Here is a 24,998-nt window from a genome sequence, read left to right on the forward strand (position 1 = left end):
GTTAAAACATGATTCTTATATAACGACTTCAAATAGCGAAGACTTCTTCAAGAATGATGAATTGCATTTCCAATTATTCGCAAAAAGAGATGGATTTCTAACTTCGGCACTATTTATTCATACAGTTTCAGATAAATCAGTAGAGTATTTTCAAAAGTGTGAGGTGGGTAATAGCGTGGTCATCGACTTAGTGAAAGCAAATACTCGAAAACGTACTTTTACTGCATCTAGGACACCACATGAGGCATTTAGGAAGAAATTTAGCTCGACATAAATCAGTAATCTTACGTTATTTTAAGGGGTCAAGGATGCAAACCGGTTAGGGAGGTATCAGCATAGTTCTCGTCAAATTTTCGAGGATAAAGGTAGATCAAGGGTAAAAGTGGATTCCAAAACTCCCACCCCACCCCCTTTTTTCCTGCATTCTTATCTCATTGGCATGTTCACATTCTAAGTATCCCTGTAATAGTTGCTGCTGGGCATTTTAAACAAAATGGAACAAAATGTAATCGAAACACGTATTACGTTTTTCAAACATTTCAAACATCATGCATTTACCATCAAGTTGTCAGCAATCAATATTCATTAGTTTATTTTTTGGCGAGAAGTACATTTCGTGCGAGTTAAATAATGTCGATTGCATTCCATTGTAGTGAATAGCATCTCTAAGTTGTAATTATTTGTAGTTTATACATTTAGGCATAACTCCAAAACGTGATACTGCGGAGGAGGATTGTAATTAACTATAATGCATATTACACTGCGATGAAAAATGCCATTTAAAATTTATTGTCTGATAATAGATGAACACTTGTAGTTGCACTTGAAGTATAAACATTTCCGGGTCGGGTTGGGAGATGGGCGTGCTATGGAAATATTCATTTCCAACTGTTGATTTAAGTCAGCTTATTTGTTTTGAGCAAAAATATTTTCTATTTTAGTTTCCTGCATTATGTGGGGTTGAATATTTTTCGTTCAATTTTGCGCTATATTCAACTATATTCATTTTGATTTTAGTTCATTTAATTTTATATTTCGGATTTTAGAATGACGTCGATTATCACTGAAGTAGAACACATTTTGTTTAGGGGCCAGCTAAAGCACGCCTCCGGTTACGAGATTGTCTCGCTTTGTTGAAGACGCATTGGAGGATTTCGGCTGTTTTCTACATTTTTGGTCGGTTTATTGTCTCATTGACACATTCCCCATTTCCATTCTAAAGCCAGGCAAGAATATTCGCCCCTTCCCTTTTCCATGTGAAAATACAGGAAATTGTTCTATGCCCTGGAATGTTCCTCTACTCGAGTTTCGTTTGTCCATCTTTTCTGCATATAAAAGAATATATATACTAGCAGGATTACAAAAATTAATGGACGGAATAATACAACAGGTTATCCACGATCAACTCTGCACTTAAAAGAGGGGGGCAAGGGGGTCCCAATAACAGCAAAACAGCAAATTGATTTGGCTTATAACAGATAACAAGGAATTAAAATGGACAAAAACAGTTAACAGTAAATGAAATATTAAAATAAGTCGGGTCCTTGACAAAATCCAGTATTTCTTATTACGGGTATAATCCTTTGTAATAAATTCCATTTTCTATGAATATGGTTTTTAGAATTATGTATCTAGATATGTATTTGGTATATTCTTGTCCGTCCGTCGTCAATATGTCGGACATTAACTCAAACACACTTTAACCAATTTACAAAAAACTTTGGGAAATTATTTACATCTATTGACATGAGCTCCCTTTTTTTTTTTTTTTTTTTTATAAATTTTAGATTTTAAGTTTCTGAGTAATGGGGTTTTATTCAATAAAAATGGTTTTTTTTTCAGTTTTCGGATATCTCAAAAATCCTTTCACAAATTTGCAAAGAATTTTGGTGAATTGTTTACTATATCTATTGACATGAGCTCCCTTTCGATTTTTATAAATTTTAGATTTTACGGTTCCGAGTTTAGGGGTTTTATTAATTAAAAAGGGGGGATTTTTTAGTTTTCGGACATTAACACAAAAACGTTTTCAGCAGTTCTCATGGAACTTTGCTAAATTGTTTATATCTATTGTTGTAAGCGCCCTTTCGATTTTTATTAATTTTCGATTTTATGTTATTCAGTTAAGGGGTTTATTCATTAAAAAAGATGGTATTCTTCAGTTTTCGGACAATAACTCAAAATTTTTTTCAGCAGTTCTCATGAAACTTTGATGTATTGTTTATAAACATAATATATATTGACTGATTTTTATAAATATCTGATATGGCATTGAGAAGTTATCGAATATTTCAAAAAGATGACGGGCGTATCATGCGCTCATGGCGTAGCTGTTAATTTGTTATAAAAGACTTTTTTCAGCATTTATTTTTGTACAGTTATTGAAACTCACACATGCTTGTAATTTAAATAGTGTGTAATAAAATTAAGAATGGAAATGAGGAATATGTCAAAGAGACAAAAATGATATCTAGTAAAAATTCAAGGGCAGTTATGGTATCAAAGTAGGCTGAATTGACATAGTTCTTGTGTTTGTTGCTACTTAAAATGACCTAAAAGAGTTTGAATATATATATTCACATTCTGACTTTTTTAATGCCCATTTAATGAGGTGTGTGATTTTTTCTGAATAAGACTATGAGGAAAAGTTGTCATGATGATATAGGGTAGAAACATCAAAAGCACCAATTATAAGCATGCAATTTGTCAAGTATCTCGAACCAATTTTGACACTCCAAAAGTAATTTATTTCACTATTTTCAAAGGCCTTATTTGAACAATTTTTTATCAGGTTTTCGATTGTACTGCTTTGAAAAGAGCTGAGTCTATGTAAAAGGTTAACTGGTTGTAAGGACCTAGCTAAAGTCCTTAATTGAAATCCTTGTCAGAAATTCATGGCCATATGTTTTCCTTTTTGTCATATTAAGAATTGTTCTAATTTGATATGTTCGTACGGATGATTCTAATAAATGCTAAAAAAAAAATGGAATATATAACAAAGGACAATCATAAGATATACTGGAATTTTTCTGGAACTCACTTCTGTGATGGGTATATGTTAATGGAATCCTTCTCCGGATACGGGACCAACATATTAGTAGTGGTAGACTCTAATGTCCAATGATCTTCAATTTCTACCGAATTTTGGCTGTCAAAAAATGCTAACATTCCAATTTTCAATAACAGTTAACAGCAAATACATTATCACAATAACAGATAACAAAAAAAACGAAAAGCCCAATAACAGCTAACAAAGAATAAGACAATAACAGCTAACAGCAAATATATTTTCAGAATAACAGATAACAAAGAACTAAAATGCCCCATAACAGCATAACAGCTAAACCCCTTGCCCCCTCTTAAAAATGACAAAGACACAATGGCATTACATTCATCATAGATACCAGGATTGAAATTTTGTACGCATCTGCGTCAGATGGGCGTTTCGTCTATATTGAAAAAAACTCATCAGTGACCACTCTAATCTAAAAGGTAAAAAGAACGATAAGTACCTATAAACTGAGACTACTATAACACTGTGTTATAGTAGTCTCAGCTATAAATGAATCAATCGTTTTATTACTCAACAAAATAATTATATAAGTTCATTGGCGGATCCAGAAATTTTCATAAGTGAGGGCCCATTGACTGCCTGAGAGGGGCTCCGCTCCGGTCATGCTTCAGTGATTCTCTATATAAGCAATTAATGTTTTCCCAGAAAGGAGGGGGCGGGCCCCTGGGCCCCCTCTAAATCCACCTCTGAAGTTACAACTTATTTAATTAAATTTAATTTTTTGTATCATGTGAAATTAAATATTAGATATTCGATGTTTGAATAGTAGTTATTGAACAAATAAAGTGTTGTGTTAAATTACAGGGTATATGCATGTGTAGGGCAAGGGAGCAATTGTCCCGACAAAATTGAAAAAAGATAATGAAAATGAAATTCTAGACCATTAATTATATAGAATAGAGAAGCTATTTTTATTATATTTGTTGCTAGTCACTTTCAGATGTTTCAAAGGTCACTGAATCACATCTTCACTTGTGTCTCTCTAAACGGACGTTCACTGACATGGCGCCAGTGGTCTGATTGGAGTTCGTTCATTATCCTCGACCAAAACACTTCATGTTTACGCGGACTTTACGGATCTTGACGTTTTTCCGCAGTGTTTTCAAGGCAGGACCAAGTTATGATAAACAAAAATGCAGGACAACATTCAAGTTTCATCCTAGGCCCCCCCTCTCTCCAATAAAAATCAAATTGTAGCTCCCTAATGAGAAGACACACATAATGACATTTGATTTCGGGGCGGGGATTCTTTTTTCTTTTCTGACGGAATATTTTTTTATTTTTATTATTTTTACAATATGAAAAGTGGGACTATATTTATCATTTATTATCAGATGCAAGCCTTGCTTTTCTGTTTTTAATATTATTAAAGGGCCTAGCTGCAAATACGTAGCTCTTAAGGTCCTTCTGATGATTTTGATATTTTCAGAAATTTCAAAAGCACCATAGAGCTACATTTTCGCCGCTATAAAGGATCGTAAAGATCTATAAAGATCTATAAATTGCCTAGTTTTTCGAAATAAGTTTTCAAGTTTTCCCGCCAAGTTTGACGAGGGGACATAACTCAAAAAGTACACCGGAAGTAAACAAACTCGGCATGCGAAAACCTGTTAAAAATTTAGTTGTTGCTATCTAATGCAATAGGTGTAGATCAAAGATAAAAAAGCTAGTCCAACATAGAATATACAATTTGGTAAGTACCTTCCTTAAATTGGTGAATGATATTGGGTGTAACCGTTAAAAACTACAAGTACTACGCCAAAAATATAATAGACTGTTCCACACACAGGCACTTGTTTCTATCAATTCAGACAATTGGAAGACCCACTATCAACGTATATTTACGAGCGTAACGTAAATATACGTTGATAGTGGGTCTTCCAATTGATAGAAACAAGTGCCTGTGGTTCCACATAATTTTTTAGTGTACCAAAGTGTTGCAGAGAAAACCGTGATTTTATACAGTCTTTGAAAAAAAAAATTTTTCAATTTTTACAGTCTAGTTAGCTGCGGAACCGTAGCTCTTAGGTCCTTGTGGTTTTTTTTTACTATTTGCGGGACCGCAAATTGTATGTTATTTTTTTACTATTTGCGGACCGCAAATAGTAAAAAAATAACATAAGGACCTAAGAGCTACAGTACTGCAGCTACAGTCTAGTCAGCTTTTGTTGTATGTTGTTGTTGGTTAATTATATAATGGCAATGATATGTTTCGTTTTAGTCCAAATAACTGTACATTCTAATATTGTTTAAAATCCCAATAATCATGATAATAGGATTGTTACTAAAGAAAAAAAACCATATAAATAACAAACTGAACGACCAAAAACAATCTCAAGAATATGAAATTCTATCAGTAAAATTCTATAAATAATAAAGTCAACTATCAGCATGATCAGTAGAACTTTTCTTAGAGTAAATTTAGTGCATTTCCCCCAAAAAGTATCCACATGTACATGTATATTAGCAACATTAACATGATTAAACAGCATTATGACTAAAATGTTTTTACATCATGTACATAAAAGGTTTAATTTTTTATCACCAAAAAAAAAAAGAAGAGAGAAACAAATAATGACAATCTAGAGCATGTTTAGTCATTGCTTGAATAGGTTATTTAATTAATGATTATACCTTAACCCTTACCATGCGACAGCGTTGATCGTCATATGACGGGCATACCCAAACCGCCGTTATTTAGCTCCAATGACGTTCCATACTTTTAGAAGTCCACTTTATGTTACTTATTTAAAAAGTTATCCATGTTCTGTCAAACTGAGGCTATCCATATTAATGTTTCTCGTCTATAAGTAGCATTTTGAGCACAAATCATGCAAATACAGACTTGGAAAATTGAATTGGCCAAAACTCGGTTTTCTGGAAGGTTGGAGTTCACATACATGTGTCTTACACAGGAAGTTCAGAGGCATAAGACTTGCAAAATTAGTGCAAACCCACAACCATATAACTACTGATCGTTATTATTATTATTTTTTTCGGGTCCATTTGAAGTAAAAAAGCAGAAAAAATCGTGAATTTCAGTATTTTTGGTCCAAATAACCTTCTGTAGACTGCTGAACCAAGATCAGATTCACTCCCACCTAACAACTATTGGAGTCAATTTGTTAACTAGGGTCCACTCTACATGCAGGCTACAGCTGGAAACCCTTATCAGCATTTCTGGGTCAAGAGAAAGGACGAAAAATCGTCAAAATTGACGCTTTTTGCACCTGATGACCAACTTTGGGGCAAATTTCCACCCACCTACCCTACACAGGCTTATATAGTAGTGGTCAGACAAAAAAGTCACTCAGCTGTGAAAAAGGCGTGCAGCCTTGACATAAAGTAAAGGTTCACTTATTAACCCTCGAACCCCTTTGACTTCATCATATAATGCACCTTATCCTTCACATCATAAATGATGCTTGGATAAGGTAACATTATTATCAACAAAAAAAAGTATTCATGAAATTGAAATAGACATGATTGAAAAGCAGAATTTAAAAAAAAAGAAGATGTACAGTCTGCACAGAAAACTTTTTCATCTACTAGTCCGGAAACTAAATATCAAAATTTGTCCCTTTATGACTATATAAAATTTTGAAAGTTTTTACTGGTCGAAATCAATAATTGCTAGTCTAGGGCATCGGACTAGTGGCTAACCGTGCAGACTGGATGTACAAAAATGTATAATTTTTGTTCTAAAATCAGTATAGTGCCTGTTTTGTGCTTCTGAACTTCCGAAAATCAGTGTGCACATATGATCATGATGATTACGCAATGTTGACCTTTTTCAATGCACACCAGGCCATGCTTTCATAAAAATGTTGATAAAACCTGTTTTGATCTCCCAAAACCTGGGAATTTACAGGGTTTTAGAAGAAAAAACTATGTGTTTAATAAGATTAATTGGAGAAAAATAAAATATAGAAAATAAAATAAAAATCTTACAAAACTTATACTTTCAAAAGTAAATACAAATAATTTATTTTAAAATATTACCTCTGACTGAAGGTAGAAAGCTCCTGTTTGTAATAATTCTGATAATGTTTTTAAAAACTGATTTCAAAATATTAATTTTAAGACTGTAAAGATGGACATGATGGATTTTTAACTTTAAAAAAAAAATCACTATTTGAAATTGTTTTAACTTACCAAAATTTGTTGTAACTCACTTCCTATTTGATTAGACAAAAGTACTCATTAAAAAACATGTTTATGCTATAAATTATTTATCAGTTTTGTTTTGATTCTTGAGTTTTGGGGAATTTATTGATTTCATTATTTATAGAATGACCAACACTTCTTCCAAGGCTAACAAGAATTCCTTAGAGCTTAATGATGAAGTTCAGGATTAGATGTAATGAAATAATTGAATGTAGTTGAGGATTATTGAATTCCTTAATGTTGATGGCATTGTTTTCTAAATGTCAAGAAAAACTTAACATGCTTAATGTCTAAAAGGAGTTGATTGTCCTGATAAGAATTTATTCTTGAATCATCCCTACATCAAACATGAAGTTAAGATTACTATTGGCCATTTAAGGGTGCTGCTTTTAACATTTGTAATGACAGTTTTTTCTCAATAAGCATGATAAGGATAATTTATAAAAAATATTAAGCCCTCCTGAAATACTGCAAACATGTATGCTTACATCAAAAGAGACCTGAAGCAGGTTTTAAACATTTTTTTTTTTAAATGATATTTTTTAAATATTTGTTTCTGTATTAACTACATATATATATATATTAGAATACATTGGGTAATTTCATGGTAGAAAATCATTTTTGACTGTCCCTTTGGTATCTTTCGTCCCTCTTTTAAACATGTTAAATATGAAACTTAAAACACATTTTTTTTTTATATTTTCAGAACCATAACTGTTTTACTTGAAGTTTTAAAACACACAGTAGTAGAATGGATGGTATTATGCCAAGAGATTCTTTGTTCCAGCTTCGTGATATGTTCGTGGCACCGGACCAAGGAGATGATTCTGACAGTGACATTGATGATTCAGTAAGAATGGAAAATAAAATATATAGTACAAAAAGTACATTTTATACAATAGTTCATTTATTATACCCCATGTAACGAAGTTGGGAAGAGTATAATGTTTTTGACCCATCCATCTGTCTGTCTGTCCGTCAGTCCTATTTCTTTTCAGTTCAACTCCTCTCATACCACACAACAGAATTTCATGAAACTTTTTTAGATAATAAGGACATACTTATATAATGTAGATGTGCACATGGAAAGGAAATAACGATTCAATTTTTTTCTAGGAGTCACAATTACCTAAGAATTATAATGAGTCTACAGTACTAAATTAAGTATTTACAGTTTTCATCAGACAGACATGTAAACCTCTCATATTAAAGGTTGTTATTTTAACCTTCTTCAGATGATGAATATAGTAATCAAATATAATCATGTGATAATTCAGAAAAGATTGCTTTCGTTTTTGTCATTTTCGGATTAAATGCAATTTTAATTTTTCGATATTGAGAAAAATCCTGTAAAATTCATATAAAATATTTCGAAATGCGAGTTTAAATTATTGCGTTTACAACTCTGTCGCATTTTACACAATATAAAAACCTCGCAATAATTTCTGAATTTAAAGTATGTAATAAATTTGAATTAGGAGCTATAGTTAATGTTTAAAAATCTGAAAACCACTTCAAAGTTCATGTTGGACAACAAATTGATTGACCTTCATGACCTTCCTGACTTTTTTGAGGGGTTAGGACTGCTTGTGTTTGAGAAAACTGCATATTTTATCATGACAGTCTTTCATGAGAAAATTCCTGCAATTATAAGATAATCTTTATTAACTGACATGCATTTATTTTTTATAAAGTATGTATAAAGTTTGCAGTTTTAAATTTAAATGCTAATTTTTAACCAGTAGGTGGAGTGAACAAATAATTATATGCTTGTATGAAGTCAATAAAAAGTTAAAAACATTATATCATGAAGTGAATGCCTATTAATAATTCATATCAATTTTTTTTAGCCAATTGGTGGAGTGAACAAATTAGGCCCAGGAGACCTTGGACCACAGAAGAAAGAAGCAGCACCAAAAGGAATAGGTACAAGTCATTAACTGAAATGTTTATTTTTATGCACCACCTATGATAGTAGAGGGGCATTATGTTTTCTTGTCCATCCGTCCCCTGGTCTGTTCTGTCCCGCTTCCGGTTAAGGTTTCGGTCAAGGTAGTTTTTTGATGAAGTTGAAGTCCAATCAACTTGAAACTTTGTACAGATGTTCCCTATAATATGATCTTTCTAATTGTAATGCCAAATTAGAGTTTTTATCCCAATTTCAGGGTCCACTGGACATAAAAAATGATAGTGCAAGATCCATGTACTAGGGACACATTCTTGTTAAGGTTTATAATAGACCTATGATGATCTCTTCAAAGTGTAATCAAGGTCACTAAGTGGAAATTAGAAAATAGCATAAGATATTGATAATAATTCGATGAATATTGCAAAATATCAAACTACAGTGAAACCTGTCCAAACTGAACACCCACGGGACTTTGCGTTTTGTTCGGTTTTCCCAGGTGTTCGGACACCAAAATAGTTTTGGCACTTACTGACAAGGGATAATAGGTGACACAACAGACGACAATTTATTTTTGTGTTGATTTAGATGTTAATGTAAGAAAATATAAGTAGATGAAGATAGGCGTATTGCTTCATTTTTGTTAATAAATCAAACGCCACTCCGTCAATCACGCTCGCCGTTGTGAGATGTCCGACATGGAGGGATTTTGCTTTTGATAATAATTTTCTCATCTATAATTCACTGACTAATTCAGACTCCCAGTCGCTGTCAAATGACGATTCCGTAGTTTAATCGAGATCATCATTGTACACATGAGTTCTCGGACTAAACTGGCTGATTGATACTTCACCACACGATAAGAGTGAAACAACAGCAGGGGTCCAGTTTATTCTTGGACTTTATCGTTGCTAAATAGCTAACAGAAGTCTTTGGAACATCCTATTCAAATGTATAGGGCATCTAAAGGGGAATCCGACAATAGAAAGCCATTGACCTTGTTGTGTTGCACACCTTCTTAATCCAGTGAAAAGCTTTAAAACTATTATTTAATTAAACAGTTTAGCTACAAAATGGCAGTTACGATTTTGTGGCCGTAATTATTTGAGTAACGTGCATTTAATTCTTTCCTTGTCATTATCGGCCATGGCGGTAGCTTACCAGTTAAACGTTTCTTTACAAAAAAATTACTTTAGACATGAACACAAACTTAATTTTTAAAGACAAATTTACTAGCAAGCCTTTAAAAAGCGTTCGGAATTCGATGTTGACAGGATTGGGTTTTATCAGGTTAGATTAACGTTAATTGATAGGGAAATATTTCGGGACTTTGAAAATTGTTCGGTTTAAACTGAAATTTGGTTTTCTCAGGGTTCGGTTTACCCAGGTTTCACTGTATAAGAATACTGTCCAAGGCAACGGTTTAATCTTGCCAAATCATACAAAATAACTGACCCCTAATTATTATTGTCATAACACTGTGAATAATAGGCACAAGTTTTTTTTTGTGAATCTCTGTTGATGGTGATTATTCGATTTGTATTTAGAATCTACAAATTTACAAAAAATTGTATTCTAAAATAATTTTGTAACATGTCAACATCGTTTAATCTTTTTTAAGCAGTGTTAAATTCCAAATTCTATAAAATAATGTTTTTTCACTAATATAGTATATAAAGTCTTAATAAATGATGAGTTGCATAATTTGGAATTGTTAACTATAATTGGTAACATGCATTTATCATTGTTTATATATATAAATATATATAGTTATGGATGTACTTAGGTGAAGTTTTGGAATTTGTTTCAGATGTTTGGACTCCTTGATGTTTTTCCATAAGATACAATATAAAGTATTGGGCCCCAAAACACCTATTTCTCTTTTAATATAAAATTGAGAATAGCTCATTTGACAAAATTTAAGCAAATTCTTTATTTTCTTTCGTTGGATTTGAGACCCAAATAATACCAATGCAAATATAAGGTAAAAGCCTTTTCCCGCCATATTTTATAAATTAAAATATCTCGAAAAGGAGCTCCATGACCTATCAATAATTTTAGGCTTATTTTATCCTCAACTAATACTCTTTCAGCTTAAAGTATCAATTTTAGATTCTTGATTTATTTAATTTCATCTAAGATCACCTAAGTATATCCTTAAGATTTCCAGGTCAGTTTGTTCTTTCATACTCTGTCTTCACTTATTTTTTTATAAGGCCAAATAAAAAAGTATTGGTGGTTCCAGTTACATCTGAAAAAAAGTTAGGGTAGGTAGGTAGAGATTTTTTTTTATTTTATGTTCTTTTTTTACATTGAGTCTATGGGAGCAACATTCTGACTTTAACAGTGCTTAATGAAAAATGACAATAAAATCTTTAGGGTAGGCTTTTTTTAAACCGAAAAAGTAGGGACGGTAGGGTTACTGGAACCACACATATATTTTTATTTGGCCTAACCAAAATAAATACGATGACTTTACTGCTGATGTTCTATTATTGTAAATTTTATATTCCAGAGAAGACACAGAAGAAGAAAACAAAAGATATTTGGGACGATGATGAAGTGGTGGAGGGATCAGAGTATGACACAATATATGACCCACGACCTCAACCAGAGTAAGGAATGAGAAATATACAATTGGAGATAACTTGCACAAAACACATTACTGTGGATTCATTTATTTTCGTGGGTATCAATTTTCTCGATTTGAAAAAAAACTTGCAGTTTCGTGGATATTTGATTTCGTGGTTTTGTCTCTGGATGCAGAACCTATAGAAAATTTGGACATCGTTGAATATTTGAATATTTGAATTCATGGTTAAACTGTAGCCACGAAACCCATGACAATTGGTATCCAAGAAATAATAATGAAACCACAGTATATAGATCTCATCATCATGTTATTATTTCATGTAACTTTTAACCAGCTTTTGGAATCCTACAATACATTTGGGTCAAATGTAAGAAAGCTAACTTTTAAAACATTTGCTGAGACTTTCACTCTGACAATAAACATGATAAATAAAATGAAATTTGAATAATCCAGACAATCACTTATTGTCCCAACATTGCAATAACAAATCACCTCACCCAATATGAATTTTATTGACCCGATTAATTCTCATATTAGGACAATTGCACACTGTGTGACTTATATAAGTAATTTAACTAAAGGAGATAACTATTGTGAAAATCAGTAATTGAACCCAGGGAGATAATTATTGTTAATATAAGTAATTTAACAAAGGGAGATAACTATTGTGAATATAAGTAATTTTACCAAGGGAGATAATTATTGTAAGTAATTCAGCCAAGGGAGAATATTTTTTGTAAATATTAGAAATTTAACCAAGGGTGATAATTTTTGTGAATATGAGCAATTTAACCAAGGGAGATAATTATTGTTATTATTAGTAATTTAACGAAGGGGGATAGTTATTGTTAATATTAGTAATTTTATCTAGGGAGATAATTCATTATCAAATTTTGTTTTTTTACAGTTATGATATTATTTACAAACAAGCAATAACCTCAGAAGACATGTTTCTACAGATGGGAAATAAAAACAATGCCACTGCTAGCTGTGAAGATATGGTTGTAAGTGTAAAAAAGAAATGCTTAAAACATTTATATTTTCATGAAATAAATTTAAAAAAAACTATGTCTTTAACCTACATTCCAGAAATGAGAGCTATGTTGCAATCACCTATGAGTTTGTCCAGCCATTGTCAAACAAACCATTTCTTGACAATTTTCTCAAACTACCATCTGAATTGGCAGGGTTAAATAATCGATTGTTTTGTTTTATTGTATGACATGTCAGACATCTTCTTCCTGTTTGCTTATTCTTTGAATATTTTAGTTAATCGCTATTCTACGAAGTTTTTCTTTGGTCTTGTTGACTGATAATTTCGTTTCTCAGTGGAGCCGAGTGATATGAAAAATTTATCGCTTAAAACTAAGGGAGCATGTGGCGTTGCTTATGAAATTGACATGAAATTGATGTCATAGGTAATGTAGCGTTAAACATATTATCATTGGTCATCTCAACTCGATCGCTTCTCTCACTTTTGCAGTACATTTTTTTGTACCGGCTCAAGCGAAAAAATCAATCTTGTTGAGAAGATCAATGATAATCTATAAATATTGATTGATCGATCTTGAGGTTTTTTGTCACACATTCTTCTGGTATGTACTAAACTTAAGATATTCATATTTGTTCATCAGCTTGACCTTGGTCAGTTATTATGTTTTGCATCTGTGGGACATTTAGTTTCTGTTGGAAGTTACTTTGAATTTTTCAATGTTGAATGGAGCATACATTTTTCATCAAACTTTTCTCTAAAACATCTCAATATAATAACTTCAATTTTCTATATGTTGAATGGATCAAACATTTTTAATCACTCTTTTCTCTAAAACTACTCAACAGAATACCTTCATATTTGATTAGCAGCTTGAAGATGATGGTTTGGAAGGAATGAGCAAAATACATTAATTCCTTCACAGATAAAGTATTTGAGTTATCTCCCATAGACTAAGAAAATCTTCTTTTTTTCCTTATCACTTTTTAAAATTTATTATTAATGTCTACTTTTATCATGTTAATTGTTCTAATCAAAAGCGTTCTTAATGACTTGTTATAATTAGACCTTTCTACTTTCAGGTGAAAATAGAACTACCAGGCACCAAAGGTTCTGATATAGAATTAGACGTCAAATCTAAATTTTTAGATTGTAGAACACCCAGAAGGTAAAGTTTGTAATTTTATTGTCGAGCCTGCAACTTTTGTTGCAGAAAGCTCGACATAGGGATAGTGATCCGGCTACGGTGACGGTGGCGTTAGCTTACTTCTTTAAAGCTTTATATTTTAGAAGGTAGAAGACCTGGATGCTTCATACTTTGTATATAGATGCCTCATGTTACGAACTTTCCGTCAGTCACATGTCCAATGTCCTTGACCTCATTTTCATGGTTCAGTGACTCCTTGAAAAAAAAGTTAATATTTTTTGTAACGTTAAATTCTCTCTTATTATAAGTAATTGGATAACTATATTTGGTATGTGCGTACCTTGCAAGGTCCTCATGCCCGTCAGACAGTTTTCACTTGACCTCGACCTCATTTCATGGATCAGTGAACGAGGTTAAGTTTTGGTGGTCAAGTCCATATCTCAGATACTATAAGCAATAGGTCTAGTATATTCGGTGTATGGAAGGACTGTTAGGTGTACATGTCCAACTGGCAGGTGTCATCTGACCTTGACCTCATTTTCATGGTTTAGTGGTTACAGTTAAGTTTTTATGTTTTGGTCTGTTTTTCTTATACTATATGCAATAGGTCTACTATATTTGGTGTATGGAATGATTGTAAGGTGTACATGTCTAGCTGACAGGTGTCATCTGACCTTGACCTCATTTTCATGGTTCAGTGGTCAAAGTTAAGTTTTTGAGTTTTGGTCTATTTTTCTAATACGTTATGCATTAGGTCAACTATATTTGGTGTATGGAAATATTTTATGATCTATATGTCTGTTACGCAGGTTTTATTTGACCTTGACCTCATTTTCACGGTCCATTGCTAAGTGTTAAGTGTTTGTGTTTTGGTCTGTTTTTCTTAATTTATAAGCAATAATTCAACTATATTTGTTGTATTGATGAATTGTTAGCTGTACATGTCTGCTCGGCATGGTTCATCTGACCTTGACCTCATTTCATGGTTCATTGATCCATGTTTCGTTTTCTTGGTTAATGTTGAGTTTATGTGACAGTTGTAATAAAGCTTTATATTTAGGTCTATCAACATAATATCAATGATTAGTAAAGAAGGCGAGACATTTCAGCGTGTGCACTCTTGTTTTAGACAGTTGGGCCTAATTTGTTTTGAAAGGTTCAATATCAAGTAAAAAGCATGAGATTTTAAGCAAACAGCAATCTAGTATTAAATTGAGAATTAAACCAAAATCTTGACAGTGCCACTTCACTAAACTGTGGAAATTTGTAAATAGTCAAAATCAAATGTATGGCAACTATGGATTCATTTTTTGCTCACCTGACCTGAAAGGTCAAGTGAGCTTTTCTCATCATTTGGCGTCTGTCGGCGTCTGGCATCTGTAAACTTTTACAAAATTCTTCTCCTCTGAAACTACTGGGCCAAATTTAACCAAACTTAGCCATAATCATCAGTGGTGTATCTAGTTTAAAAAATATGTCTGATGACCCTGCCTACCAACCATAAAAGCAATAATGTTCAGCCAAGTAAGATCTACAAATAAGTCAAATGACCAAAATTGTCAGTTGACCCCTTAAGGAGTTATTGCCTTTTATAGTCGATATTTAACAACTTTTCATCATTTTTTGTAATCTTGTACAAAAATCTTCTTCTCTGAAACTACTGGGCCAAATCTAACCAAACTTGGTCACAATCAATTCTAAACTATCTTGGTTAAAAATGTGTCCAGTGACCCTGTCTGCCAACCAAGATGGCTGATATTACTAAAAATAGAACAAAGGGGTAAAATGCAGTTTTTGGCGTATATCACTGAAACTAAAGCATTTAGAGCAAATCTTACATGGGTTAAAAATGTTCATCAGATTTCAGAAGAATCTGACAACATATTGTTTGGGTTGCTGCCCCTGAGTTAGTAATTTTACAAAAAAAATGCATTTTTTATGTCCCACCTAAGATAGTAGATGGACATTATGTTTTCTGGTCTCTGCGTCCGTTTGTTTGTTCTTACGTCCGTCTGTCCTTCTGTCTGTCCATTCGTCCCGCTTCAGGTTTAAGTTTTTGGTCAAGGTAGTTTTGGATGAAGTTGAAGTGCAATCAACTTGAAACTCAGCACACATGTGCCCTATGATATGATCTGTCTAATTTTAATGCCAAATTAGTGTTTTGACCCCAATTTGATGGTTCACTGAACATAAAAAATGATAGTGCAAATTTCAGGTAAGAGTTTTTGGTCAAGGTAGTTTTTGATGAAGTTGAAGTCTGATTAACTTGAAACTTAGTATACATGTTCCCTATGATATGATCCTTCTGATTTATATGCCAAATTAGAGTTTTAACCCCAATTTCACGGTCCACTAAACACAGAAAATGATAGTGCGAGTGGGGCATCTGTGTAGTATGGACACATTTTTGTTTGGTATTGTCTTAGATATCGTTACAATACCAAATAAAATCCAATATTTACTACTATTGATTATAATGTTAACCTTATTTTACATGAATTCCAAAGCATTAGTAAATCCAGGTGAGCGATGCAGGCTCTTTTCGTTTGTACAAATTATCACGGATATTTGAATTCATGGTTTTGCCAATGTCTGCATACAACCTGATAAAAATTTGTAATTCGTTGAATATTTAAATTCCACGAAAAATTTATAAACTAACAGTAACAGACAATGAATCAGATCTTTGCAAAATGGAGATAGATTCCTTAATTCCTTAATTTAAGATGGTTCCATAATAATAGGTTAATACTTCATTTATTTTTTTCCAGTAAACTAGGACTACATCTTCCACATCCGGTTGACCACAAGGCAGGGAAAGCACAATGGGATGCTGACAAACAAGTATTAACTGTCACATTACGGATGGTCAGAGATTATGATGATTTTAATTTTTGATCTTGTCAAAGTTTACAATGTTTTAACTTGTTACATGTAAATCAGAGGTTCAGTTTTTTCCTCTATTTAAAAAAGGGGGAAAGCCTGTATTTGACCAAATACTAAAGACTAAAATTCAATTTGTGTCAAGTTTTTGTTTTATCATAAAATCTTTGGTAAATGAATGGTCTTTTTCATTTAGAAATTCTTAGTTCTTAATAAATCATCTTGTTGATGCAATATTAAAATCGAATGATGACAATAAAAAGACTCCATCAATGAAATTTGATAAATGGCAGGTTTTATTTTTATTTTTATCAACTTTTTGTTAAATGAATTGACTATTTTAGATACTGTAGGTTTCTCAATCAATCATCCACCAGTAGTTAATGGAATATTTCAATAATGTTTATTGTTTAAGCTTGTTATTGTTAAAGCATGCATTATATTTTAAAGGCAATTTCATGTGTTTTTTCTGGTGCATTCAGTGGTGGATCTAGAAAATGCCTAAGAGGGGGTCCGATCCTGTCACGCTTCAGTGATTCCCTATATAACCAATCAAATTTTTTTTGAAAAAGGGGGGGGCCTGGGCTCCCTGGGCCCTCCCCCCCCCTAAATCCGCCTCGGGCATTTGTAATATATTTTTTTTAAATTGGAAATTCTTTGATTAGTTATTTCATAAGAATGATTAGAATTATCAAATTTTGATAATTGAAAATATTGCATATACATTTGTACATGTACACTAAATTGACTAATATAAGATTTAAATGGAAACTCTTAATTTTCTGAGTTTTTAACCAGTTATTGTGTTATGGGTCTTTTTTTTTCTAAAAAAATAATCAAATGTTTTATTTTTCTTAATAGAGTCTTTTTTTTCCAAATTAGAAGATTATTTGGATGAATCTTTAATATCTGTATATTAAACATTTAGTAGCTGGTGAACACTGAGGTGAATTCAATTCCCAACACATGTGTTTAACTGCAATCTTATTATAAACTGGCATTGCCAGTTTTCTTGTGGTTCTCAATGGGCATACTGGGGAAATCAACGAAAACTGACCACCTCGATAAAACCAAAAATGCTAAAAGTGGTGTCAAACACCAAAGATAAATCAATCCATCATTCAATCATTGAACATTTATACTTTTTTCATGAAAAAAGGAATTTACATAAATTCATTTTATAACATTTGATCATATTGAATAAATCATTCCATCAACAGAAAATGACATTCCGTCCAATCTATATGAAATTCCATCCAACCTATATGAAATGTATTTTTATATATTTATTTGTATTTTACATTTATTTATGTTTGAAAATAAATTTATTAATTTCATTTGTATTGTGTAGTTCAAATTTAAATTTATGCATGTAATCCAACACAAAACAAACTAGCTGTTACATGTGTTAGTGCAAAAGGTCATTTGTTTGATATAGTCTCAGAAAACACTGTAAAAATGGTACATAACTACTTCTTTACTCAAATAGTAGGTGGAACTTTAGGAGTTAACTTCATGAGGTCAAAATAATTATTTGGTTTGAATGGATTTGGTGAAATTTATTTATGCAGACTTTCATCTTGTAAGATATTAGGTGTTGTGCTCTACTCAAATCTTAATTGTCTACGCTATTTCATTTTCCTGCTGTAGGTCAGTGGTTATCTCTGGGTGCTCCTGCTTCCGCAACCTATAAAAGTTATTAATATTTTTGGGTTCTTAAAATCCATTTGATATTTGGGAATGGATGTTAAAACATCTATTTATAAATATCTTGTACAAATGTTTTAAGCATAAAAAGGGTAAAAAGGATTAACAAAAATATTGGACTGTACAAGTAACCATAAAAATAGCCAACACTTGACTGCTCCAAGAAAGACATACAATGGAGTCAAAAAGTAACAAACAATACAGGTACAGATTCATCATGTGGTAGGGTCTTACCAGTTTTTATGCCCATGCTTTGTCCATCTATAGACCAATTTAGTTTCATGGATTGTTTAGTTATAAGTCAGGCATATGCTTTTCTGCTTGTACTCTGGCAACTGAAAGTTGGGGGGCATATTGTCTTACCTATGTCCGTCCGTCTGTCCCATAAAGTGTATATAGTTATTTCACATAACTCCTCCTATTATACAGTTTGAATCCTATGAAGTTTTCACTTTGCTGTCTGTTTGTACATATATTATTGAAATTGTGCATGTGGTCAAGTTTTATATTTTTATCGATATTTGCTCTTTTGGGAGATAGTTGAATTTAGTCATTTTTTGGAGTACTTACTTGCATAAGAGGAGTGTTTCCAGATAACTTCCACAGTTCAATGCTATGAAGTTTTCACTTTGCTGGCTGTTTAAACATATATTGAAGGTGTGCATGTGGTCAGGGTTTTGCTTTTTATCAATATTTGAACTTTTGGGGTATAAGCAGTTAACTGTTATAGTTATTTTAGAATAAAACTTTGCATCTGCAGGAGCATCAATTGTGTCTCTCACATATAATAATATCAAAGAAAGTCCTACACTGACTTTGTTATAATACAGTTACTTCAGTGTGGAGTGCAGGGGCATCACTTTGTCTAGTTTGAATTGTTTTTCATTTTTTAATGGCAGATCTTCTATAGATGACTATACCGTGTTGGTTTTGGTCATTGTTGAAGACTACGTTTATCTATAGTTGTATGCATTTGCGTGATTTGGTCTTTGGCGAATAGTTGTCTTATTGACAACTAATATTATTACCAGATCACACGTTTATACATATGTTGATTAAAGGTAAACAGTCCAGCTAAATTGTAACTGTTGAACCGACTGATTAGAAAACATATATAAATATATATATTCATAGGTATGTCAGACACCCTGGAATCCTTCAAAAGTGGCATATCCACTCTAACATTTGAAGGATCCACAGCAACTTATTAAACTTTAAAGCCACTGTACATAATGTATATATGTTATTGATAACGATTTTTCTTGTCATATTATTTTTAAATTAAGTCCATATGTACATAGCACACAAGTTCCGGGAAGTTTTACACTCCTGAGGCCCCTCATGGGGGGGTCCTAGTAATCACATAATCACCATTTTTTTGCCAATATAATCACATAATCATTAAATATTTGCTTATCTTTAGTAATCAAATAATCATAAACTAAAAATACAGTCCTAGGTAATCAAATAATCATGAAATATTTGGCTTAATAATCAAATAATCATTAAAAAAACGGCCAAGTAATCACATAATCAAAAACCCCATGAGGGCCCTCACTCCTACCTAGGAGTCTACTCCCGTATTCGGAAGAAGAAGAAGAAGATATAACAAAATCATTTAAAGAATATAATTAATATTTTTTGCACAGACACATTGTTATATAAATTATTTATTTTCAAACGAGAATGATTCTGTTCCAGGTCAGTTTGAACTTTCCTTTGAGGTCGGTTTTTTTTTTTATTTTACCTCTTAAATGTTGATTTTTATAACGATCTTGGTTGAAAGACGGCCAACATTGGTGAACATTTTTCTTGCCGAGTACTCTTCATGGTATCAATATAAATGTATCCTTTTGAAAACGGCTGAATTCTAGTAAAAGTGAGCCCGGGAAAATCGCTCGTTTTCTAGTCTCTCTTTTATGGGAAGGAAAAAGGAGGGCTCTTATAATGTGTTACCTGTATTTAAAGAGATTTCTATCCATACACTTCAATGTATAAAATTATAAACAAATTTGATGTTTAGTCAAATATTGGTCTACAAATATTGGAAACATACTATATACTTCTGCAACTATTATTTAAATTCATTTTACACTAAATGTGCGTACAATTTGTACTTGTAAGTACTGCCTATTATTCTGCTTCTGTATTGTTCGAATACTGTTTGGGTACGTCCTCTTCCACATTCAATTTACCCTCTTTTTTTTTTACAAAAGTTAAGAATAAAAAATAAACTTAATTTAGCGCGAAGGATAAAGTGCAGTATAACAAATTGGGAACATTGAATGAAACATTATGATTAAATATGGACTCGCTACGTCTCGAAAAGAATAAATGCTCTTTTTTCTAACAATTTAATATAGCTGATATATACAAGTATATATTATATTTACGAATATATAATCAAACATCATGTGCAGACATACCCGACTGTAATATTACAATTTTCATTAATGTCCGAAATCTGCTGACCAGTAAGTGAAATACACGTCTCATGCCTTAAGGTATATGCACAATTTTTAATAACATTTTTGTTACAATATTATTTATGTAATTTGTTATGTAAATTTCTGCAACCAGGAATATCTATTTAATGATGGGCGACTGTAAGAAAAAATCACTTTTGTTTTGAAGTCGTTATCCACCAGTCCACAGTGGTAAGTTGAAAAATCTAGTTTTTAATTTTGATATTAAATATACGTAAGCAAGTTGGTGTAGGGGTATATAGATTTTAGAAAGATAGTACAATGTACGATATTTATCATAGTTTATGATAAAAAAATTGTTGTTGTAAATACTCAAATCATATTGTTTAAAATTCATATCTCACCTGTGACAAGTCAGAGACATATAATACAAGGTATCTGGTCTTAATAAGATACCACAACGAGTACATTGTCGGAAAATATAAAGAAAAAGTCCTTTTGAAACAGGACAAGAAACGAGGTTCTCCTTCGTAGCAATTTTGATTTAGATTACAATTAGAGTTTATACTACTAGTATTCATATTTCCAGGAAAGTAAATATACATGCTGCAATGCCTGTATACAATATTGGTTAAATTAAAAAAAAGAGTATACAATTTGTGTATGAGGCTGTCCAAAGCCAGGAGCTGTAGGTCAGTGCCGTTGTAAAATATTTGTTTGTTTGTTTGTTTGTTTGTTTGTTTGTTTGTTTGTATCACATCTTTCATATTTGTTTTGCATAAATTGTTTTATTATAAATTAGGCCGATAGTATTTTCAATTGAATTTTTTCATATCTTCCATGTCGGGTCTTTTTATAGACGACTATACGGTGTGGTTTTTTTTTTCTCATTGTTGATGTCCGTACGGTTGCATTGTTTTCATATTGCTAGTTTGTTTCCTGCCTTCTGGCTGAAAGATAGAAAAGTTTTTTAAATATCTTGAAAACATGCACATTGACCTATATATTTTTGCTCTTTTGAATTATGTATTAACCCCCTATCAATATAAACCAGTGCTAAGTCTGAACCTGAACCTTGGAGTAGCGAACTTCCTCAGATGTTGTTATAACCGAAAATATCTTTAAAATGTTTCATACATTTGTGTAACAGTCATTTAAATCTAAATTACACATGGAAGCAGGAAATACAACATCTGCATATTTTATTTTGCACTTATTTCTATATTTGTTGATTTATTTCAGAATCATGATGAAGATAGTTCTTTTCGGTCTTTTGGCTGTCGGAGCCATGGCTCAATTCCCTGGATTAATGGGAGGATTTGGTGGGCAGCTCCCAAGTGGTGCCATGGACATGCTCAAAGACCTTAAACCAGACGACATAAAAAACGCCATCAAACACATGTCACCAGAAATGAGAGACATGGCTAGAAGTATGGGAATCACCGAAGACCAAATAAAGAACGCCGTCAAAAATATGCCAGAGGATTTCGACGTGTCTTCCATGGTTTCCGGTCTGTCTGGTAAAATGGCCGACAACAAGGATGCAATGAAGGACATGATGATGAAAGAAATGGACGAAATGAAAGAACAGATGAGAGAGGAATCTGTAGCCGATTTCAAAAATGAGATGGACAACTTTGGATTTGATTTGAGTCAAGGTGCTTCCGGGCTCAGAGGTCAAATTTTACCAAAAATGACCGAAATGATGGGAGAGAATCTTAGATACGAAGGTATTGATACTAATGATCATGAAGCTCTCCGTAAAAACGTCCATGTCGAAATCAGAATGATGATTGGAGCTAAAAGTGATACCACTAACGATGAAGTCAGAAGAATGCTCAAAGAAAAAATCATGGAAGAAATGAAAGAAGATGGAGTTGAATTCAACAAAGAAAAGGCACAAGGTGAATTCAAGAAAGCAATGATGGAAGAATTGAAAGATATGGGAATGGAGGCCAAAGACGATATTGATACAAGCTCTTTGAAAGACATGTTGAAGACCGCCATGAAATCCGGTAAAATGGGAAATACTCAAGGTATGATGCAGCAGTTCCTCCCAATGATGATGAACCTCGATATCAAAATTGATGCTTGAACATTTTAATTGTTATTATCAATGACATTTCACAATAGTAAATTGTATAAAAGAATACTTGTTATTGTCAGTGTCTTTATGCATTAAATACTCGATTACATGACATAAGTTTAGTAACATAATTGTAGTTATCAAAGCCATCAAACAACATAACTCATGCAGTATCCGTATATCTGCAAACTTGAACACATATCTGGAAGTAAATCAATAGTAATAGCGATCGATATTTTTAATTTTTTGTTCAATTGATTGTTGGTTTCTTATCGTCCAGCGACAAATATTTCAAACATATTCAGGACAAGAACACATTAATAATAAATGCAATAGGTAGGTCCTGTAATAGAGGCTTCCCGGGGTAAAGGTCGGGTAAATTTGGACTGCCCCTTGAGAATTATGGTAAAGTGTATATCCAAATCATAAAACCATAGACATGCAATGAAAAAAAGCTGAAGAATTGATAGTTGGAAGGATAAACGGTAGGGCATTGAATGTTTAATATTTTGGGGATAATACGCATTCGTGACTAAATCATAAGAAACTTCCCGCATGTGTGACGAAATGAAAATCAATACATGTTACAATTGTTGAAAACCAAACTTTTTCAATGGTTTGAATACAAATTTAATGTTCTTCCCTTTAGGAATCACACTGAGCGACTCTTTAGAAATTTGTAAACACGCAAAGACATTTGGACACACAATCTCAAGATAATATTACCTTTAAAATAGACATGCCCACCTTATAAATGTTCCCACTGTCAATATCATGTTGTGTACCGAGAGTAACATGACATAACCTTGGCTAACTGAAATCCATGCTTAAAAATATACAAATATAGATTGAAAGTAGTACTTCCGGTTTAATTGTTTTTTAAAATACCAATACCAGTACGTATTTAAAAAATTTCAGAATACGTGTAGCAATGTGAGGAGTACTTAAATGTGTGTCAAATATGATATAAGAAATAGTTGAAAATATCTCATAAGAATTTTTATAAACTGAATATTTTATCAGTCAGTCTTTGGAAATATAAAATATTCAAGTAAAATGTGAATTTAATACGGAGAAATACTAGTTTCACATAAACTTTAAGGTTCCTTGTGCGATGTCCGTTCCAGGGAGAAATTTTGAGGGACTTAATTATCGACTCTAAGACTTCATTGACACCACTTTCGAGTATGGTCTTGAGAAACGATGCTAGTCCGTCGGAATGGGACGATAAATGGCTGACCTGTGTTAAGAGAGAACAATACAAGACACCCTTGTAGATTTCGAAATAGAACAGGTTAATGCATTACGAGGCAACACTTGCAAAGTGGAAAGGGATTTATATAAGTTGTAATAACTTTTTCCCAATCCACTATATATAAATATGTTTAAACAAAGACTATGGGGAGAGACAAAGTAAAAAGAATACCAGTTTTTGCTGGATTGCTGTTGCTGGGCTGAGTGGCTTATACTTCTGCTACCAATATATATACATGTATTAGTCTTAAGTCAACTTTACCTGCGATGAAGTTTTTTCCTTCTTTCATTTCTCAAAATCCTAAAACGAAGAGTCAAAATTTTGAAAATAAAAGTTTATAAAAATATTGTTTGAATGATATTGGTAAATAGAACTGATTCGATTGAGAACGATTATTTCGGTTCCCATTTTGCCCTTTTTGACCCTATATTTTCCGTTTATGTGTACTGGACTTCTAGTATTTTGCAGAAGACTGTATACATTACATGCAACCAAACTTGTTTCCAGCACAAAACAATCTACCCAACAATATTTTAACATCAGCTTGCTTATTCTGTTATTGTGCAACATTAACAAAAACAAACTGAGGAGCACAATATTGAGTTCTAAACAATAATTACAAATTCATAAATTCATAAATTTGGAAATTATTATTTGTTAAATATTAATAATCTAAAGTTTCATAACAATACGTGACTTGATATCTGTCAAAAGTCACGGACAGTCAGTAAAATAGACCTTATCTATTCAATGTCGTCTTATAT

At 32.4% G+C, this 24,998-nt stretch overlaps 2 protein-coding genes across 2 annotated transcripts; both read left to right on the forward strand.

Annotated features, from left to right (window-relative positions):
- Nucleotides 1-4,651: 4,651 nt before the first annotated feature.
- LOC139485850 (dynein axonemal assembly factor 6-like) lies at nt 4,652-18,097 on the forward strand. Its single transcript, XM_071270491.1, has 7 exons — nt 4,652-4,766; nt 7,947-8,090; nt 9,091-9,166; nt 11,662-11,761; nt 12,647-12,743; nt 13,813-13,898; nt 16,649-18,097. The coding sequence occupies exons 2-7, from the start codon at nt 7,992-7,994 to the stop codon at nt 16,773-16,775; spliced, it is 585 nt and encodes a 194-aa protein (XP_071126592.1). The 5' UTR covers nt 4,652-4,766; nt 7,947-7,991; the 3' UTR covers nt 16,776-18,097.
- A 2,952-nt stretch (nt 18,098-21,049) lies between these two features.
- On the forward strand, nt 21,050-23,051 carry LOC139487039 (uncharacterized protein PF3D7_1120000-like). Its single transcript, XM_071272056.1, has 2 exons — nt 21,050-21,124; nt 22,136-23,051. The coding sequence occupies exon 2, from the start codon at nt 22,140-22,142 to the stop codon at nt 22,986-22,988; it is 849 nt and encodes a 282-aa protein (XP_071128157.1). The 5' UTR covers nt 21,050-21,124; nt 22,136-22,139; the 3' UTR covers nt 22,989-23,051.
- The last annotated feature ends 1,947 nt before the right edge of the window (nt 23,052-24,998 follow it).

Source organism: Mytilus edulis, chromosome 8, assembly GCF_963676685.1.
Source record: "Mytilus edulis chromosome 8, xbMytEdul2.2, whole genome shotgun sequence".
NCBI classification, from domain to species: Eukaryota; Metazoa; Mollusca; class Bivalvia; order Mytilida; family Mytilidae; genus Mytilus; species Mytilus edulis.

Excerpts from the sequence above, each read along its gene's own strand:
- LOC139485850 (XM_071270491.1), top strand. The coding sequence starts at position 7,992 with ATGGATGGTATTATGCCAAGAGATTCTTTGTTCCAGCTTCGTGATATG. Across the intron at positions 11,762-12,646 it reads GACCCACGACCTCAACCAGA|TTATGATATTATTTACAAAC; the intron begins GTAAGGAATGAG and ends GTTTTTTTACAG. Across the intron at positions 12,744-13,812 it reads CTAGCTGTGAAGATATGGTT|GTGAAAATAGAACTACCAGG; the intron begins GTAAGTGTAAAA and ends TTCTACTTTCAG.
- LOC139487039 (XM_071272056.1), top strand. The coding sequence starts at position 22,140 with ATGATGAAGATAGTTCTTTTCGGTCTTTTGGCTGTCGGAGCCATGGCT.